Source organism: Solanum verrucosum, unplaced genomic scaffold (assembly GCF_900185275.1).
Source record: "Solanum verrucosum unplaced genomic scaffold, falcon-dt-bn FXZP01000278.1, whole genome shotgun sequence".
Lineage (NCBI taxonomy): Eukaryota > Viridiplantae > Streptophyta > Magnoliopsida > Solanales > Solanaceae > Solanum > Solanum verrucosum.
The window spans coordinates 2,541,637-2,560,825 of record NW_026020332.1 but is presented as its reverse complement, the minus strand read 5'-3'; the positions used below and the strand labels follow the sequence as shown (position 1 = coordinate 2,560,825).

Here is a 19,189-nt window from a genome sequence, read left to right as displayed (position 1 = left end):
TTTGTCTTTAAGTTGTTCTTCTTTACAGGTAGTTAGAACTGATCTGTGTTGATACACTGGCTGAACACCCCTATTTTACCAGATCAAAAGGGCCTACAGATTCCTTTCCCAGCCAAAATTCACAAAAGGGGAAAACAACAATGGGTGATAACAACGAAGAAATCGACCTTACTGATGTCGTGGTGGCTCAGCCCGTCCTTGCCGACCAGAATGAACTGATCATGCAATTGATGCAACAAATTGCTGAGATGAGGGTCGAGATGCAGAAAATACAAGATTTGCCTCCTCCGATATTTGCTGTCAACACTCAACCAGACGGAAGACCTCCAGCTCAAACTCCCCTTCCAAACGCGGAACAAGCTCAGAACCCGCCTTCAAGTCCTGCTCGTAATCCCTCCGTCATTGACCTTACCACCCAAAGCCCCCACTACGCCTCAGCTTCTCATCCAACACCACCCCCTCCTCAAAAATCCAACCTCCAAGCACCACTCCCTCCCCCTAATGCAAACCACCAAACTGGCCTACCCCCCCACAGCCAAAACACTAACAACCCACGCACTTCCCTCCCTCACCAAAACCTGTACACCAACCCCCAGACTTATCCCCAAAACTATCACGCCCCTTTAAATGGCCAGAGTCCTTCTATCGCTCCACCACTACCGCAAAAAACCATTTTCCAAATACCAGTCCCCAACGAGCATGATGCCCATGGTTCGGAACTCGACCACTATGAGGAGAGGGAGAGAGAGTGGAGGTCAAAGGAAGAGACCGCCAAGATAGATATGAAGGAGGAAATTAGAAAAGCCATAAAGGAGTTGAACTACATTCCTGAGGTTACCGGGTTGAGTTATGAAGACCTATGCATTCATCCGAATTTGGACCTCCCGGAAGGGTTCAAGGTGCTAAAATTCGACATGTTTGGAGGAACAGGGAACCCCTTAGCGCACCTGAGGGCCTACTGTGACCAACTCGTGGGAGTTGGGAGAGACGAAGCTTTGTTAATCCGGCTTTTTAGCCGAAGTTTGAGCGGAGAGGCTCTAGAATGGTTTACGTCTCATGAAACGAAACAGTGGTCTAGCTGGAATGCTCTGGCTAAGGACTTCATCGAACGATTCGCCTACAATGTGGAGATCGTTCCTGATCGTTACTCCTTGGAAAAGATGAAGCAGAAGCCGACCGAAAGCTACAGGGAATTTGCATATAGATGGCGAAAAGAGGCAGCTAGAGTTAGACCTCCTATGTCAGAAAAGAAAATTGTTGAAGTGTTTGTACGGGTGTAGGAGCCCGAATATTATGACAGAATTATGTTGCTCGTTGGAGCAAAATTTGTTGAGATAGTCAAGGTAGGTGAGACTATCAAGGATGAATTGAGAACCGGGAAGATTGCCCGTGTTGCTGCCTCGCCCGGATCTTCGGGCTTGTTGAAGAAGAAAAGAGAGGATGTGTCCTCTATCTCTTATGAGGGGAAGAAGACCCCAGGGAAATCATCACATACTAAGGTCGTCCTCGACCTTCACCGAGTTCGTACCCGGCATGTTATGCACAGGTTGATTACCAAAATACCCCTCCCCCCAGTTACCAAAACACCCCTCCTCCCAGTTATCAAAATACTCCCCCTTCTAATTACCAAACTCCCCCTATTATCTACCAAACTCCCCCTCCAGTTTACCAGACTCCATCTCATCATTACCGAAATGTCGCCCCCAACTGCGCCAACGTTCAAACAAATTACCAAACGCCTCCCCCAATGTACCAAACCCCAACTCTACTTTACCAAAATACCCCCTCGAACTACCAAGCTCCACAACCAAACTACCAAACCAACTCATATCACAGATATCAAGCCCCCCGTCCGAATGCTCCAAATTATCGCCAAATGCCTCCCCCTCAACAAGGAAATTACGATCCCCCCCGTCCTAGATTTGAGAAGAAGCCTGCTAGGATTTTTACTCCGCTTATTGAAAGCCGAACAAAGCTGTTCGAGCGATTAACTGCGGCAGGATATATTCATTCAGTGGGTCCCAAGCCGGTTGACACTAGCTCAAAATTTTACAGACCTGATCAGAGGTGCGCGTATCACTCCAACAGTGTCGGACATGATACTGAAGACTGTATCAACCTGAAACATAAGATTCAAGACCTGATTGACCAGAATGTAGTCTCTCTTCACACAGTTGCTCCCAATGTCAACAGTAATCCTGTCCCAAATCATGGAGGCGCCATAATCAATATGATAGAGACAGATGATGACTGGTGCGTAACAAAGTCAATAGTTCCGATTGCTTCTGATGAACTAGAAAAAATTGTAGCTTCATTGAGCATCAGAGAAAAGAAAGAGTTTGTGATTCTGACACCCGAGAAGGCTGTTGCCTTGGTGCCACGAGAAACTCTTACCCGACCAAAATTTGTTATTGAAACGGCTGTTACTCAAGGCATGACCAGATCTGGCAGGTGCTACACACCGGAAGAATTGGCCCAAGGAGGGCAGAAGAAGGACCAAGCAAAAAGGCCTATCAGTGAAGCCGAGGCCGAGGAGTTCTGGAGAAAAATGCAGCCGAAAGATTATTTGATTGTGAAGCACTTGGGGAAGACGCCAGCTCAGATTTCTGTATGGGCTTTGTTGATGAGCTCACAATTGCATAGGCAAGCGTTGATGAAGGCTTTGGATGATACTTATGTGCCTGTGGGTACTAACAATGACAATCTAGCGGCCATGATAAACCAGGTCATCCGAGGACACCGAATCAGTTTCTGCGACGAAGAGCTACCCTTTGAAGGGAGGATGCACAACAAAGCTCTACACGTCACCTGTATGTGTCGAGACAAGATAATTAATCGCGTCTTGGTCGATGATGGATCCGGTCTTAATATTTGCCCACTTTCGACTTTGAGGCAGCTGAAATTCGACTTGGGAAAGCTTCACCAAAACCAAGTCAATGTGAGGGCCTTTGACGGAGTGCAAAGAGACACATTGGGTGCAGTAAACTTGGATATTCAGGTGGGTCCTGCGGGTTTTAATGTGGAGTTCCAGGTGTTGGATATCAGCACCAGTTACAACTTGCTTCTGGGAAGACCGTTTATTCATATGGCTGGGGCTGTGTCTTCTACCCTTCACCAACTAATGAAGTTTGTTTGGAAGGACAAAGAATTGGTCATTTATGGTGAAGGGAGTCATTCCAATGGGTATGCACCGATTGTTGATGATGTTTCTCGAGGTTGTGATTTCTACATGGTGGAGCTGGTAAATGCCACCGGTGATGACTTGGCTCCACAGCCTCCTATGCCTGCCGTGTACAAGATGATTGCTACTGTTATGCTCCAGAATGGTTTCGAACCAGGTTTTGGATTGGGGAAGCATTTCCAAGGAATCGTCGAGCCTATCCAAATTCCCGCCAAAGGAGCAAAGTTTGGTTTGGGATATGTCCCAACAGATGACGAAGCAGAGATGAGGAACAAGAATGTTGATCAAGCGTTGGCCAGGCCAATTCCTCATCTGTACCAGTCATTCTCGGTGCGAGGATATGTCAATAATGATGGTCTCGGGGAAGGAATCTGTGGCCTTTTTAGGGAGATTGATGCGGTCATTGAGGAAGAGGCTGGGACATCAGGCATCCGTGATGCAGAGCCTGAGGAGCGATTGCAAAACTGGACCTCCACACCACTCCTGATTTCCCGCTCATCTGGGTAGAAAAGACATGTGTCTTTGTTTGTTTTAAAATCGGTGATAGTCCGGAAGAGGCCCGAGACCCACCCTTTATGCAATTTTATTTGTTCGAAGTTTTCAAATTCCCTTGTGATGTTTCAAAAGGCAAAATGGCCCTCGGCCATGGCCAAAGTTTGTGCTTGTCTTTCAATTTAAATGAAAAGCCTCTTTTATCAAATTTGTTTGTTTACTTATCTGTTCATATTTTACTTTCCTAACTTTGTTTGTTTATGATTTCAGTAATATTAATTTAAAACCTGCCAATGTCATGTCATGTCATGAATCGAGTGAATAAAATGAGGCAGGTGATGATGAATGTGAGGAATATAAAGAAGAAAATGAGGTTCCCGAACATGTTGCTGAAGAGTTTTGACAATTTGAAAATCAACATAAGCCAAATTTGGAAGAAACCAAAACTGTGAATCTCGGAGATGATGAATGTGTTAAAAAAGTAAGAATCAGTGTCCATTTGACGGAAGCTCAAAAAAGAGACCTAGTTCGCTTGCTTAGGGAGTACATTGATATATTTGCCTGGTCTTATAAAGATATGCCAGGGCTGAGCACAAATATGGTGTCCCATAAGTTGCCGATCAATCCAGATTTCAGTCCAGTAAAACAAAAGTCTCGGAAGTTCAAGCCTGAGTTGAGTTTGAAGATCAAAGAGGAGATTACAAAGCAGATTGAGTCCCAAGTAGTGGAAGTGACGCAGTATCCAACTTGGTTAACTAATGTTGTTCCGATTGCCAAGAAAGACGGAAAAATAAGAATTTGTGTCGATTACAGAGATCTCAACAAAGCAAGCCCGAAGGATAATTTTCCGTTGCCAAACATTCACATTCTCATTGATAATTGTGCTAAGCATGAGATGCAATCGTTTGTGGATTTTTATGCGGGTTATCACCAGATCCTGATGGATGAAGAAGATGCAGAAAAGACAGTTTTCATTACGCCTTGGGGTGTATATCATTATCGGGTGATGCCTTTTGGTCTCAAGAATGCCGGTGCTACTTATATGAGGGCCATGACAACCATCTTTCATGATATGATTCATAAAGAGATCGAGGTGTATGTAGATGACGTCATAATCAAGTCCCGCAAGAGTTCGGACCACTTGACTCACTTGAGAAAGTTCTTTGATCGCTTGCGCCGATACAATTTGAAGTTAAATCCTGCCAAGTGTGCTTTTGGAGTGCCAGCTGGCAAGTTGTTGGGATTTATAGTCAGCAGGAGGGGTATTGAGCTTGACCCTTCCAAGATCAAGACAATCCAAGAATTACCCCCTCCGAAGACCAAGAAAGAGGTGATGAGCTTTTTAGGATGGTTGAACTACATCAGTCGGTTTATAGCTCAATCCACCGTGGTGTGTGAGCCCATCTTTAAGTTATTGAAAAAAGATGTCTCGACCAAGTGGACCGGAGAATGTCAAACTGCTTTTGATGCCATCAAGAACTATTTGTCCAATCCGCCGGTGTTGATCCCTCTGCGAGAGGGGAGTCCATTATTGTTATATCTGTTTGTCTCAGATAATGCATTGGGATGTGTGTTTGGTCAACATGACGAAACTGGGAAGAAAGAGCGAGCCATTTATTATTTGAGCAAAAAGTTCACTCCATATGAGGCTCGTTACACTCTTTTGGAGAGAATATGCTGTGCTTTGACTTGGATTGCTCAGAAATTAAGACATTACTTGTCTTCTTATACCACATACCTTATTTCCAGGATGGACCCGTTGAAGTAAATTTTCCAGAAAGCAATGCCGACCGGGAAGTTGGCTAAATGGCAAATGCTTTTGAGTGAATTTGACATCGTGTACGTGACTCAGAAGGCGATAAAGGCACAAGCCTTAGCCGATCATCTTGTAGAGAATCCAGTTGATGAGGAGTATGAACCGCTCAAGACTTATTTTGCAGACGAGGAAGTTTCATTCGTGGGTGAAGATATTTCTGAAGTGTACCCCGGGTGGAGAGTATTCTTTGATGGAGCGACAAATCATCAAGGGAAAGGAATCAGAGCGGTCTTAGTGTCAGAAACCGGTCAACACTATCCAATGGCGGCTAAACTCCGATTTGAATGCGCGAACAACATGGCAGAGTATGAAGCTTGCATCCTCGGTCTGAAGATGGCAATTGATATGAATGTTCACGAGTTGCTGGTTATTGGAGATTCAGATTTGCTGATTCATCAGGTTCAAAGAGAATGGGCCGTGAAAAACCCAAAGATCACACCGTATGTGCGTTATATACAAAAGTTGTGCAAGAGATTTCGCAAGATTGAGTTCAAGGGGAACCAGATGGTTTACCTTGGTATTTTGACATCAAGAAGTATTTAGAGGACGGGACTTATTTTGAGAATGCAACGTTCAACCAAAAGAAGTCGATATGCCGCATGGCCCTCAATTTCTTTGCAAGTGGAGAAATCCTTTACAGGAGGACTCCAGATTTAGGTCTTCTCAGATGCGTTGATGCTAATGAGGCTGCAAAACTTCTGGACCAGATACATGCCGGAGTTTGTGGTACTCATATGAATGGGCTCACTTTGGCGATAAAGATCCTCCGAGCCGGTTATTTTTGGATGACTATGGAACACGATTGTTGCAAATTTGTGCAAAAATGTCATAAATGTCAAGTGCATGGTGATTTGATTCGAGTACCGCCTCATGAACTCAATGCTATGAGTTCACCTTGGCCATTTGTAGCTTGGGGCATGGATGTCATTGGTCCAATAGAGCTAGCCGCCTCTAACGGACACAGATTCATTTTGGTTGCCATTGACTACTTCACCAAGTGGGTAGAAACAGCTTCATACAAATCGGTAACCAAGAAAGTTGTATCTCATTTTGTTCACAACAACCTGATATGTAGGTTTGGAGTACCAGAATCCATCATTACTGATAATGGAGCGAATCTCAACAGTCACTTGATGAAAGAGATATGTGAATAATTCAAGATCACTCACCGAAACTCAACCGCCTATCATCCCTAAATGAATGGAGCTGTAGAAGCCGCCAACAAGAATATAAAGAAGATTTTGAGGAAAATGATTGATAATCGCAGAGGTTGGCACGAGATGTTGTCATATGCTTTGTTGGGTTACCGAACGACTGTCAGAACATCAGTTGGAGCTACTCCATATTTGCTAGTATATGGAACAGAAGCAGTTATACCTGCCGAAGTCGAAATACCCTCCTTGAGAATCATCTAAGAAGTCGAATTGAATGATGCTGAATGGGTTCGCAAGCGGATTGATCAGTTAACATTGATTGATGAGAAAAGAATGGTTGCCGTTTGTCATGGACAACTATATCGACAGAGAATGATTCGTGCTTTCCACAAGAAGGTAAGAGCCAGAATGTTTGAGGTTGGTCAGTTGGTCCTTAAACGTATTTTCCCTCATCAGGATGAGTACAAAGGGAAATTTGCACCAAACTGGCAAGGACCCTACATGGTTCGCAAAGTGTTATCTGGAGGTGCTTTAGTCTTGTCGGAGATGGATGACACCGAATGGCCGAAACCGATCAACTCAGATGCTGTCAAAAGATATTATGCGTGAAGTTTCAGTTTGTATTTTCTGTCATTTCCTTGTAATCGTTCTATTTGCTTGTAATCGTTTTGTTTAAAATCTATCCCTATGTAATGAACTACGTCTGACCTGAATTCTCAAGAATGAGATACATAGGCGGCCTATGTCGACCTCGATCACCCATTTATCCCCTTTTAATATTCCTATGTAAATGAACTACGTCTGACCTGAATTCTCAATAATGAGATACGTAGGCGGCCTATGTCGGCCTCGGTCACCCCTTTATCCCTTTTAAAATATTTCATTTAGTATTTGAACTACCTTCGACCTGAATTCTCAAGAACGAGATACGTAGGCGGCCTATGTCGGCCTCGGTCGCATTTTTTTTTTTGTAAAATTCCTACTTTTGTTAATCCTTGAGGGGAACTACGTTTGACCTGATTCCTACCTCAACGGGATACGTAGGCGCCACAAGGGCTCGGTCATATTTCCTATAGGATTTCTATTTCTCTTTACAATAGAAATTGAGACAGAATTTTTGAGAGGGACTCAAAAATTCTCAAAAGAAGATCTCTCCAACAAAGTTGAGATTGAAGTTACTTTGAGATTTGCAACTGGGACAGAATTTTTGAGAAGATCTCAAAAATTTCGTGATTTGCTTACCAACAGTTCGAGATAAGTCAAGATAGTTAACTGGGACAAAAAATTTGAGGATAACCTCAGAAATTTCAATAAGGTTCAGCGAGAGTTTAAAGCAACTTCGAATACTTCCCAACAAGCAATCAGATAGATCCCAAAACATCAGCTCCATATGACATTCACTAAGCTTGACGTGACATGACACTTGGCAGTGACATTTTCCAAATGCTACTTCTGAAAATCTATTTTTCTTAAAACTTTCCCTACATGTCTCAATTTTTTTTGCATAAAAATATTTTGTCTTATCTATCAAGAAGTGGGAGATCGGAGAAATCAACCGGAGATAGCAAGACAAGGAGCAAACAACCGAAGAAATTGACACAGATCAGTTCGTTTTCTAAAAAACTAACAATTTTTCTGTGGATGCAGGTCTATAGGTTTGCCTCAAGATCGGCATATTCTTCCATTCAATTAATATGGAGAAGTCAAAGGGCGAAGAGCTCCCCAAATTGACAACTTTTCTGTGGATGCAAGAAATATTTCATGCTTCTTATACCAAGAATTGAGAATATGAGTAGCATTACTTTATTCAATTCCCAATAAGGCGAAGTCCATAATGAACGTGCAACTATGTTCAGAGATGGGACAAATGAAAACCACGAAGAGAACAATATTATTATTTTCCAGCAACTAAATATATCGGGAAGATATTTATCTGCAGTATATTATCAAATATGGTAATATTACTACTCCGAGGGTCATTTTTATTCGTATTGTCGAATGAGACGATACCACTACCCGAAAAGTCATTTATATCGTATTGTCAAATGAGATGATACCACTACTTCGAGGGTCATTTTTATTTATATTGTCGATTGAGACGATATCACTACTCGGAGGGTCATTTATATCGTATTGTCAAATGAGATGATACCACTACTCCGAAGATCATTTTTATTTATATTGTCGATTAAAACGATATCGCCACCCAAAAAAATACCCCAGAAGATCACCTATGTTGCTCGGTGAAACATTATCTTCGTTCGGTACCGGGGACGGCGTCATCAAAAGAAATCATGCATTGCAAGAGAAAGATTCATGCATCGCGGGAAGAAGTCATGCATCGCGAGAAAAGAGATTCATGTATTGCAAGAGAAGATTCATGCATTGCGAAAGAGATTCATGCATCGAGAGAAGAAATCACGCATTGCAAGAAAAGATTCATGCATCGCGAAAGAAGAGATTCATGCATTTCAAGAAAAAAGACTTATGCATTGCAAGAGAAAATTCATGCATCGCGGGAAAGAAAGTCATGCATTGCAAGAAAAGATTCATACATTGCGAGAGAAGATTCATGCATTGCGGAAAAATTGTCATGCATTGCGAGAAGAAAATTCATGTATTGCAAGAAAAAGAAGTCATGCATAGCAAGAGAAAGAAGTCATGCATCGCGGAAGAGAAGTCATGCATCGCGAGAAAGAGATTTATGCATCATAAGAGAAGATTCATGCATTGCGAAAAAAATATCATGCATTGCGGGAAGAAGATTCATGCATTGCAAGAGAAAGAAGTCATGCATAGCAAGAGAAAGAAGTCATGCGCGAATCGCGGAAGAGAAGATTCATGCATCGCGGGAAAAGATTCATGCTTCGCGAGAAAAAAAACTTATGCATAGCAAAAAGAAGAAACCATGCATAAGCAAGAGAAAATGTCATGCGTCACGGGAAATAGATTAATGCATTGCAAGAGAAAATCTATGCATCGCGGGAAAGAAAGTCATGCATTGCAAGAAAAGATTCATACATCGCAAGAGAAAGACTTACCCATCACAAAAAGATCAACATCAGCTGCATCAATTTTCTTTGCAAAAATGACATCAAGAGACCTATCAACATATTACATCAGCTTATTTTATTGTTTTGACATCAAAAGAATAGTGCATTGAAGATTATATTGCAAATATAATATACAAGCTTTATTTGCTTCACGTCAAACCCGATAGAGTTGACGTCAAATGTTCAAGGAGAACAATTAAGTGTCAACATGGTAAAAGACACTATCCCTCCATTTGAATTGCATTTTTATGCTAATGAGTTTTATCTTAGTCTTTGTCGAGAGCATCCAAGAGGATGAATTCTCAAAACAAACCACAGGTGCGGACGACATCAATTAGGATGCAGCACAACGTGGAACTTTTTCTTAGCAGCGAACTGGGACATAGTCCAAAGAAGAGTGTCAAACTCTTAGGACGCGAGCAGAGGAGCGACCTCCACCACAATCAAACCACACCCCTATCAGAAGGCGTGTGGGTTTTTCTTAGGTTTGTCGGTTTCAGTTTCGCTTCCGAAAATTTTTGGTCTCTACCGGAAACGGCTTTCCAATCTGAGTGACAATGCACCAAGAGCTTTGGGAATTATGTCCGTGTAAATTCTTAATTATGGGTGTGAAGTGCACCACATTCATGGCTAAGAGGTTGCAAGCCTCTTTTTCATAACTCGACTTACTTTGTCGCTCTTCCTGAACCAAAGGTTATCTTGCATAATAGATTTTCTTTTCAATCGATCGAGTCGAACTACAAGAAGCCTGATTTCCTAAATTGAGGAATATGTAGGCAGGATCAATGTTGAAAACTCGGTTGTATTCCAACTTTCACTCTCAAATCTTATTCCCAAGCATTCCGATCTCCTCATAATTCGATATTGGGATGACTTTTGAGTTCTTTCAAAATCGTGCGTCAGATCAAGCTTATCGAACTACAAGTGGCCTGAGTTCTCATATAGCCTGAGATATGTAAGAAACCCATTTTTGGGGTTTGGCCATAAATCTTAAAGTCCGTACCAAATTCTTTTTCCAAAGATGAAGATATGGTCGGTCAAAATTAAATTAGTCAATTTCATTTTCCTCGAATTTCCTGCATCAATTCAAGTAAAATGAGAGACAGTTGTTGACACGCAATTTTGGCCCTCCCCGATAATAATTAGTTTCCGAGCTTCTTATTTTTCAAACGATTTAGAATAGTTAGCTTTATAAAATTCAAAGCGTGTTTTAAATGATTTTAGTTGATTTTTATAATTTTTTAAATAATAAATATATTTCATATAGTTATATATGTAATTAGTATATTTTATAAATATTTGAAAATCATATCAAAAGATTTCCACATGGTTAGGATATGTATTTTATTTTTATTTTGTTTTAGTTTGAATATAGTTTTAATTTTGAATTAATTAGTTTATAGTTAAATTAAGTTAATTATTTTATTTCGCTAAGATTAAGAAGCTCGTAAATTAATTGTATTAATTCATCTTATTCGACTACTAGCCGAGTCTATCCTAATTAACTAAGGTCGGCTATATTTTTAATTTTTTAATTGGCTACGATTTAGACTCATATGGCCAAACCTTAAATCCAACTCTATCATATTCAATTTAAAAGACCAAATATTGGACCCTTTTTCCATTCCTGTGACCAACCCAATTTTCCTTAATTCCTAGCCCACCAAATAACCCATAACAGCCCAATAGTCTCCTTTTCATTTCATACCAAAATAGACCCATTTTACATCAATACAAGAAACACCAAAATGACCCTTGCATCGTTCTTCTTTTTCTCTGCAAACCCAGATGCGAACCAGCAATATCATCGATTCCAGCAGCCCAAATCGCGACCAGAAACGAGCCAGCAGTCCAGAAAACGTACAGCAAGCAGCAGGCACACGTCTGTCTTACTTTCCCCTTTCGGAATGAGTCAAAACCTCAAAGGAAAGGTGTTTAGCCGGAAAGGTGAAAGGAATTTATGGGGTTTGAATTTCAAATGGCCCCTTGTCCTCCCTCCTATCGAAAATCTATGGGTTTCCCCCCAAAAAAATTGGAACCCCATTTCCCTTCTATAAGTAGTTTCTTATTTCTTATAGTATTGGGGGGGGGGGATTTTTTTTAGTCGTTGGAAAAAATATATACATATATAAATATAAGAATACATATATAAATCAGTAGCTACATTCCGGCAAGAATCGACGAAGAGATTTGCTTTTGTGCTTGCCGCTTGCAAATCTCGTCGGAATATCATCGTGGTGTTGAAGTCGCTGCTCGTCGGCTCATTTTCGTCCCTGTTCGCTGCACTTTGGAAGGTAATATTCATCTCGCTTCAAGCATCTTTTGCTCTTAACGTGTGTTGTTTGATTCTTGACTGTGTGGGCTGCTTATATGTTAGTATTTGAAAATACTTCAGACTCTTTTTGGCTACTAATTAGGGGCAGAATTTGTTTGATAATCCATTGTCGTTGTTTGTTCTTTCGTTTCCAAGATGGCTTAGTGCTCGTTTGAACTTATATTGTTGTTTGTGCTCTTCTCAAATTCATGCTTGTTGTACTCACCTCAGTCTCGGTTTGTTCATTTGCCAACCACCGTGGTTCTATTGTCTCTGTCTGTTGAAATAATCTTCTCAGTGTGATTATATGTCTAGTGTCAAAAGTCATTTCGTTATTTCTCTTGTGCCTTTTCGAGTAGTAATAGTCCCAGCTCCATTCCATGTTTACGATTTGAAGTAGTATGTTCGTCATCTACTTGATAGAGTATTAGTTTAGCTCGAGTTTTCCCTTAATATTGTGTTGCTGTCCATCCACCTCGCATCTTACAATTCGATATTATTTGTCTTCGATTTTTGTGGTTTTATATCGAAATTTTTGTCTTGCTATCGCTTGTTGTTGTAGCTTTTTCGAAAAAAATATGAATGACCATTATTCTTTAAAAAAAAATTAAAGAAAAGAGGGAATTAGAATCAACAGTGGTTTGTTGTTTGAATAATTGGCATTTAACTCATGTTCGCTCCAATTTTAAGTCATGTATGCTCCGTTCTTTGTCACATTTGTTTGGACCCCTCATCCCTGCAGATTTTTTTTATTATTTTGGGCTAAATACTACCTACTATATTATGTTCATAAATGTTGTTTAAGGTTTCAAAAGGTATTAGGAGTGTTTCTTTCCAAGTTACTTAACCTACCGAGTATAAGTTTAATTAGTAATTTGGGTTTGTTTTGCTCTTGATCAGTTTTTATAATCTTTTTTTTTTCTTTTTTAAAAAAGAGTTAAAATGTTTAGATTAGTCATTCTTGATAGGTTAAGAGTATCTCTCGTTGGTATCTTGGTTTAGGTGAACCCATGAATTAGATTTTAGCATATTTTGTTGTTTAGGAAGTGCATTTAGATGGGCATGTGTTGTACAATGGAGTTAGTTCCTCCTCTATTTTGGTTCATTTCATTAAAGTCATCTAGATTCTTACTTAGCATAGCTTACTTTGAGCATATATCCGATTACATGAGAATGTTAAATTATTTACTTAGTTATAATTTTGAGATATTGTTATGTGAATACTAATCTGTATTATCCTTTGTTTGCATGTGAAAACTCCTCCAAATCCTCATGGATTACATCTCTTTTCCCGCATTTTCCCATTGGGCCATTATGGCCCAATATTCACGTTCCTTAAGTCAGCTACCATGGGAAATTAAGGAAGCTGGTCTATAGGTTGAAAGCAGTGCAAAGGCTGGAAATCAAATTTTTCAGATCCCGAAAAGCCTGAAAACAGGCCAATATACCTGTTGTATACACTGGTATACAGCCGGAAATAGCGATATACAGGTCCAAAAAAAAAGAAATGCAGGTTGCAGGGGTCAAAATAGACTGTATACGTTCAACATACAGTTCGATATACACAAAAACGGGTCAAAATACGACCCATATACAACGATATACCTTTGCTGTATACACAGGTGTTTGAGAGCGAAAATGGGCTGAAGGAGGCCCAAAAACGCAGCAAAGGCCCAAATTCAATTTTCTTGCTTACGCTTTGTTTTATTCGTTCGACTAACGCTCTCATTTCTTATAGTTAAATTTAATTAAACCCCAAAGGTAGTCATTTCTCTTTTATATTTTTAAAATAAATATTCATTCACGTAATTTGTTTACTTAGCTTTTTATTTAATTTTGGTCTTGTTATCTCCTTAAGTCATTTCCTTTAGAAAACTCCCCTTTAGTTCATTCCCCCCTTAAGATAAATAAAAAATGATAAAAATAATAACAGTAATAAAAATAAAAAAAAGTTAAAATAAAGGAGCTCTTTTTACTTAATTTAAATTTTTAGAAATAATTAGTTAAAATAAATGAGTTCTTTTATTTTGTTAAACTTTCAAAATTAGTCAAAGTCATGAGTTCTTCACTTAGTTAAATTCTAAAAATAATTAGTTAAAATAAATGAATCCTTTTACTTAAGTTAAAATTTCAAAATTAGTCAAAATCATTTTGGTCAAATCGCCGGTCAACCGCGAGTTAGCGGGCACTCCGAGGGCCTAACACCTTCTCGGAATGTACATTTGAACTCGAACCCTTTTTCAATTGATTTTATCTATTTAAGTCTTTTGAAAAATCTTGTATTTTTTCTTGATCTTTTACTAAAAAATTAAGTGGCGGCCTTGTTCTTTTGGAAATTTGATTTCTCTTAAATTATAAGTTTAATCGATTTTTCGAAAACTCAGTCATTTTCCCTTTTATATATCTTTTTAAATAAAACAATAATTACTAATCAAAGATTCAACAACATTAGAGTTATGTATCAATACCTTACATATGAACATTATACATTGCATAAAACAAATGTTATTGTAGCAGTATTAGATCAATGATAACACTAACAAAGACTAATTTAAGACTCAAAATAAACGAGATACATTAAAAATCTGTATCTTTGATAATGATGGCCGTGCTATAGTAGATCCAACTTTTTTCTTCTTTTTTTTTTGGACGTTTTTCAATAGTAGAAACATTAAAAGAAAATAAATATTTTTCAAGAAAAATTTTCAACGACAATATGATTAACTAAAATTGCAAAGTTTCAATAAGATTTCAATGAGGGCAGGGGGCGGAGGTAATTTTATTATTATTTTTTAAGATGAAAAAATTAAAAAATAATAATAAAAGAAATCGAAAATTGAAGTGATGGAAAGAAATCTACCTCTTGAATAATTTGAAATCATTAATTGAAAATAGAAAAGATTTGAAATTCAAAAATAGGTTAATTGATAGACTTGAGAGAGATCTTCTGAAAATCAAAATGAATTTGAAATTTGTAACTGCTAAAGAAGTGGAGAGAATTTAGGGATAAAATGGAGGAGTGAAATGGGGAGTGGAAAACATGGGTGTAGGCTGAAAATAGGAGTGAAATATTTATGTATCTAAAAGATTTTATGAATTGGGAGAATTAAGGGATTTTTGAAATTTTAAAAAAAGGTAAGGATAAATGGATATTAAGGTAAGTAAATGTGTGTATATAAGTAATTTTCCCATTATTTTAAGACTCCTCAAACATATGTTAAAACGTTATTTAAGCTATGTAATTTTTTTATTAGAAAACAAAACGGAAAAGAAATCGTGGGCTTTTGAGTTTTGACTTGCTAAGACCAAGTAATTATAAAATACTCATTAGTCTATCATATAGTTATGTTTGTGGGGAGGGGGGGGGGGTTGATAAAGTCGAATCAACACAATCTATGACTAACACAAGTAGGTTAATCTAAAAGTCTCGTATCTCATAACTTTCACATAATTTAATCTTTTGACTAACACAAGTGGGCCTAAGCTTATTATTAGACGTGTGACTTTAGCGTCACTCATGCCTAATCTTCTTATTAAACGTGTGACTTTCACAACAATTTTTTTTGTATTAAGAATCATTGATTTATTCAAATTTATAACGGGATTATCATGCAAGAACTGTCATACCAAAATTAAATTAACCTAGCTACTCCCATGCTAACTTCAACTTTCAAGGGTGATTATATTATCTTGTACTTAACAAATAAAAAGAGTATCTTTTACATATAGCAAACATAAAAATCATAGTTGTATGTTATAGCTATAATTTACATAATTGCGCTCCATAGCAAATTTTATGTTTGCTATGGAGCTTTTGATTTGTATAATTCTCTAGATACATCCAATTTTATATAAATTGTTCAGTTTTGTATAAATTCATTTATACATTGTAATTTGTATAATAAGATATGTATTTGTATAATTATAAGTGTATAGGACGAAAATATATGTATTTGTATTTGTATATACACTTTTCTCTCGCTTTATACAAACACAAACGCATTTTATACAGAAATGTATAAAATGACTAATTGTATATCGAAAATGACTAATTGTATATCGAATCAGATGACAAAAAAATGAGATGTTTGCTACGAATTACAAATAAAATAAACTATGGCTATAACATTTAATTTGAATTAATAGTTTATTATTTCATACAATTTTTCCAATAAAAAATATATATGATAGCATTATTGATAGTGGGTGTAATCTTGTTTAATTACTAGAAATGAAAGTTATATAAACAAGCAGATTGAGATTTCGACTACAGAAAAAATATCAAATTAATTCCTTATATAAGTTACTCATGCAATACTTTAAATATATTTATTAATTTTAAGATTAATTTATGTTAAAAACAAGTGTTTTGATAAGTACGTATTACAAATTACCGATAAAAAAAATTTAGTTGCCACAAGTAATATTTCGAAAATTTCATAATATGTATGTGTAATTTTAAGAGATGAGTGAATTAAAAAGAGCAATTCCTTCCTTAAAACTCTAAAGGGACACGTGGCTTTGATCAGGACCTCTATTGAAGATTATAAGTAAACTTCTCAAGCAAAAACTAGTATAAATGGAAAGCTCTTTGTTTCCATTATTCCATCAACAAAAAGTTTCAAAGCAATTATTATGAATAGTTTCAACAAGTTAACAATCTTTCTCATTCTCACAATTTTCCTCACATCATCATGGGCCAACAACACTCATGATGACTTTCTTGAATGTCTTTATCCTCACCAAACTATATATGAACTCAAACACAATATCACAAGTCATCCACACTCCCAAAAACACATCATATTCCACCATTTATAACTCCTTTACAGATAATCTAAGGATAACATCCAACTTCAAACCATCCTTTATTTTCACTCCTACCAACGAATCTCAAATCCAGGCAACTATACATTGCTCCAAGATACATGACCTACAAATTAGGATTCAATTCGAAGCGGTGGACATGACTATGAGGGTCTTTCATACATTTCGGAGAACCCCTTTGTCGTAATTGATCTTAGAAACCTAACATCAATATCCATTGATACCCAAAGTTGTGTCACTAAATCCAAAGAAATTTTATCTTTGAATTTCTTATACTATTATCATACTCATTCAAAGTTGTATCACAAAGTATAAAACGAATAATCCATGTTAAACATGAGGAAGCCTGTGCATCTTTTAATTTGATTGTGACAACAAATTAAAGAAAATCTTTTAGAATTAATTAATATAAACTAAGCTTCTTTAATTTCTCCCTATAAATACAAGTTGTTAATTTTCATTTTCTTCATCATCAAAATTTTCAACAACAAATAAAATAATCAATTATGAGCAAGTACTTAACAATCTTTCTCTTTCTCTCAATTTGCCTAATTTCATCATCATGGGCTAACAAAACTCATGATAACTTTGTTGAATGTCTTTCTCACAAAATTATCAACTCAACCTTATTATCACAAGTCATCCACACTCCTAAGAACTCATCATATTCAACCATTTATAACTCCTTTTTTTCACAAAACCCAAGGATAACCTCCCACTTCAAACCATCAATTATTTTCACACCTACGAATGCATCACAAATCCAGGCAGCTATACATTGCTCCAAGGTACATGACCTACAAATCAGAATTCGAAGCGGTGGACATGACTATGAGGGTCTTTCATACACTTCTGAGAACCCCTTTGTCGTAATTGATCTTAGAAACCTAACATCAATATCCATTGATACCGAGAAAAGGACTGCTTGGATTCAAGCTGGGGCGACCCTAGGGGAAGTTTACTATATGGAAACTATTCAACCAAGTAGACGAAAACTCTGCAGAATTACAATTTTGTCCTTATGGAGGAAAGTTGAGTGACATCTCAGAATCTGAAACTCCCTTCCCTCATAGAGCTGGAAATATATTCATGATCCATTATTCGGTGGCTTGGGGGGAAATAAAAAATTCTCAAAAAAACATAGCTTGGATTCGAAAACTTTATGAATACATGGCTAAGTATGTGTCAAAATCTCCTAGAGCAGCTTATTTCAACTATAGAGATCTTGATTTAGGAGTGAACAATATTAATGGAAACACAAGCTATGAACAAGCAAGAGTTTGGGGAGTGAAATATTTCAAGAACAACTTTGATAGATTGGTGAAAGTGAAGACCAAATTTGATCCAACAAATTTCTTTAGGAATGAACAAAGTATTCCTCCACTATCATCTGAAGTTTAGAAGTAATTTATGCAGTTTAAATGCAAATTAAGCCATTACTGGTTTCTAAAAATAAGGCTTTTAATACAACTCTTTTATGTATTAACTGGAGGCATGATATATCCAGAAAAAAAAAGTTTACATGAATTCAATTCTATGACTTCAAATTTAAAATAAATTTTGAAAGATTAATTCAAAGTTCACTAAAAAAAATAATTTAGGCATAAGCTTGGGTTTAGGATAGAGTAGCCTCCAAGAATCCTAACAGGAATCGAATACGTCTTGAAGAGTCTCAACTAGAATTAAATATGTCTTGCAGAGTCACATAAATTTTCAATGTCTACCAATGTCCCTGCTTCCAAGCTTGTCGGAGTATAGACTTTATGACACAAAAACAAGACTTGAAGTATTGATCATTCTTCCACCTTTGCGATTTTGTGGCTTCGGATTTAAAGATTTGATTTGTATGAAGAGAAGAGATGAATGATAGATTTTGTACCAGGCAATCACAAATTTAAACGCGCCATTAATATATATATATATATATATATATATATATATATATATATATATATATATATATATTTGACTTCCATAAACAATCTATGGTATTAACTTTTGATTTTCTATGATACTTTTAAAATAAATTAAAAACTAAACATTAATTTGTTAAATTACTTACACCAACATCTTCGGTCGCGGTCATTGATATACATGCGATTGGTAGAAATAATTAATACTTGGTTCTCCATTTATAATATGTTTGTAACTTTGTGTTCTCTTTTAAGTTTATTATGTGTCTCAACAAAATTGAGGGCTTAAAGTCAAACTCTATAGAGAGATTGATTTTAATTTGTTTTTTAGTTGACATATATAAATTGAAAATTAATTTATGTTTTATCTGCGATGAATCCTCCCAAAACAGTTATTGCACAATTGCATCAGATATTTGCAAATTTTTTTTGGGGAAGC

General features: G+C 37.3%; 2 protein-coding genes across 2 annotated transcripts in view; both read left to right on the top strand.

The window, feature by feature from the left end:
• Positions 1-19,189, top strand: part of LOC125836740 (DEAD-box ATP-dependent RNA helicase 16) — a 124,075-nt gene that overhangs the window by 37,046 nt on the left and 67,840 nt on the right. The window lies entirely within an intron of this gene.
• Positions 1,877-3,688, top strand: LOC125836381 (uncharacterized). The gene has a single exon (XM_049515556.1). It carries the CDS (start codon positions 1,877-1,879, stop codon positions 3,686-3,688), a length of 1,812 nt encoding a protein of 603 aa, XP_049371513.1.

Coding starts and splice junctions, on each gene's coding strand:
- LOC125836381 (XM_049515556.1), top strand. CDS start 1,877: ATGCCTCCCCCTCAACAAGGAAATTACGATCCCCCCCGTCCTAGATTT.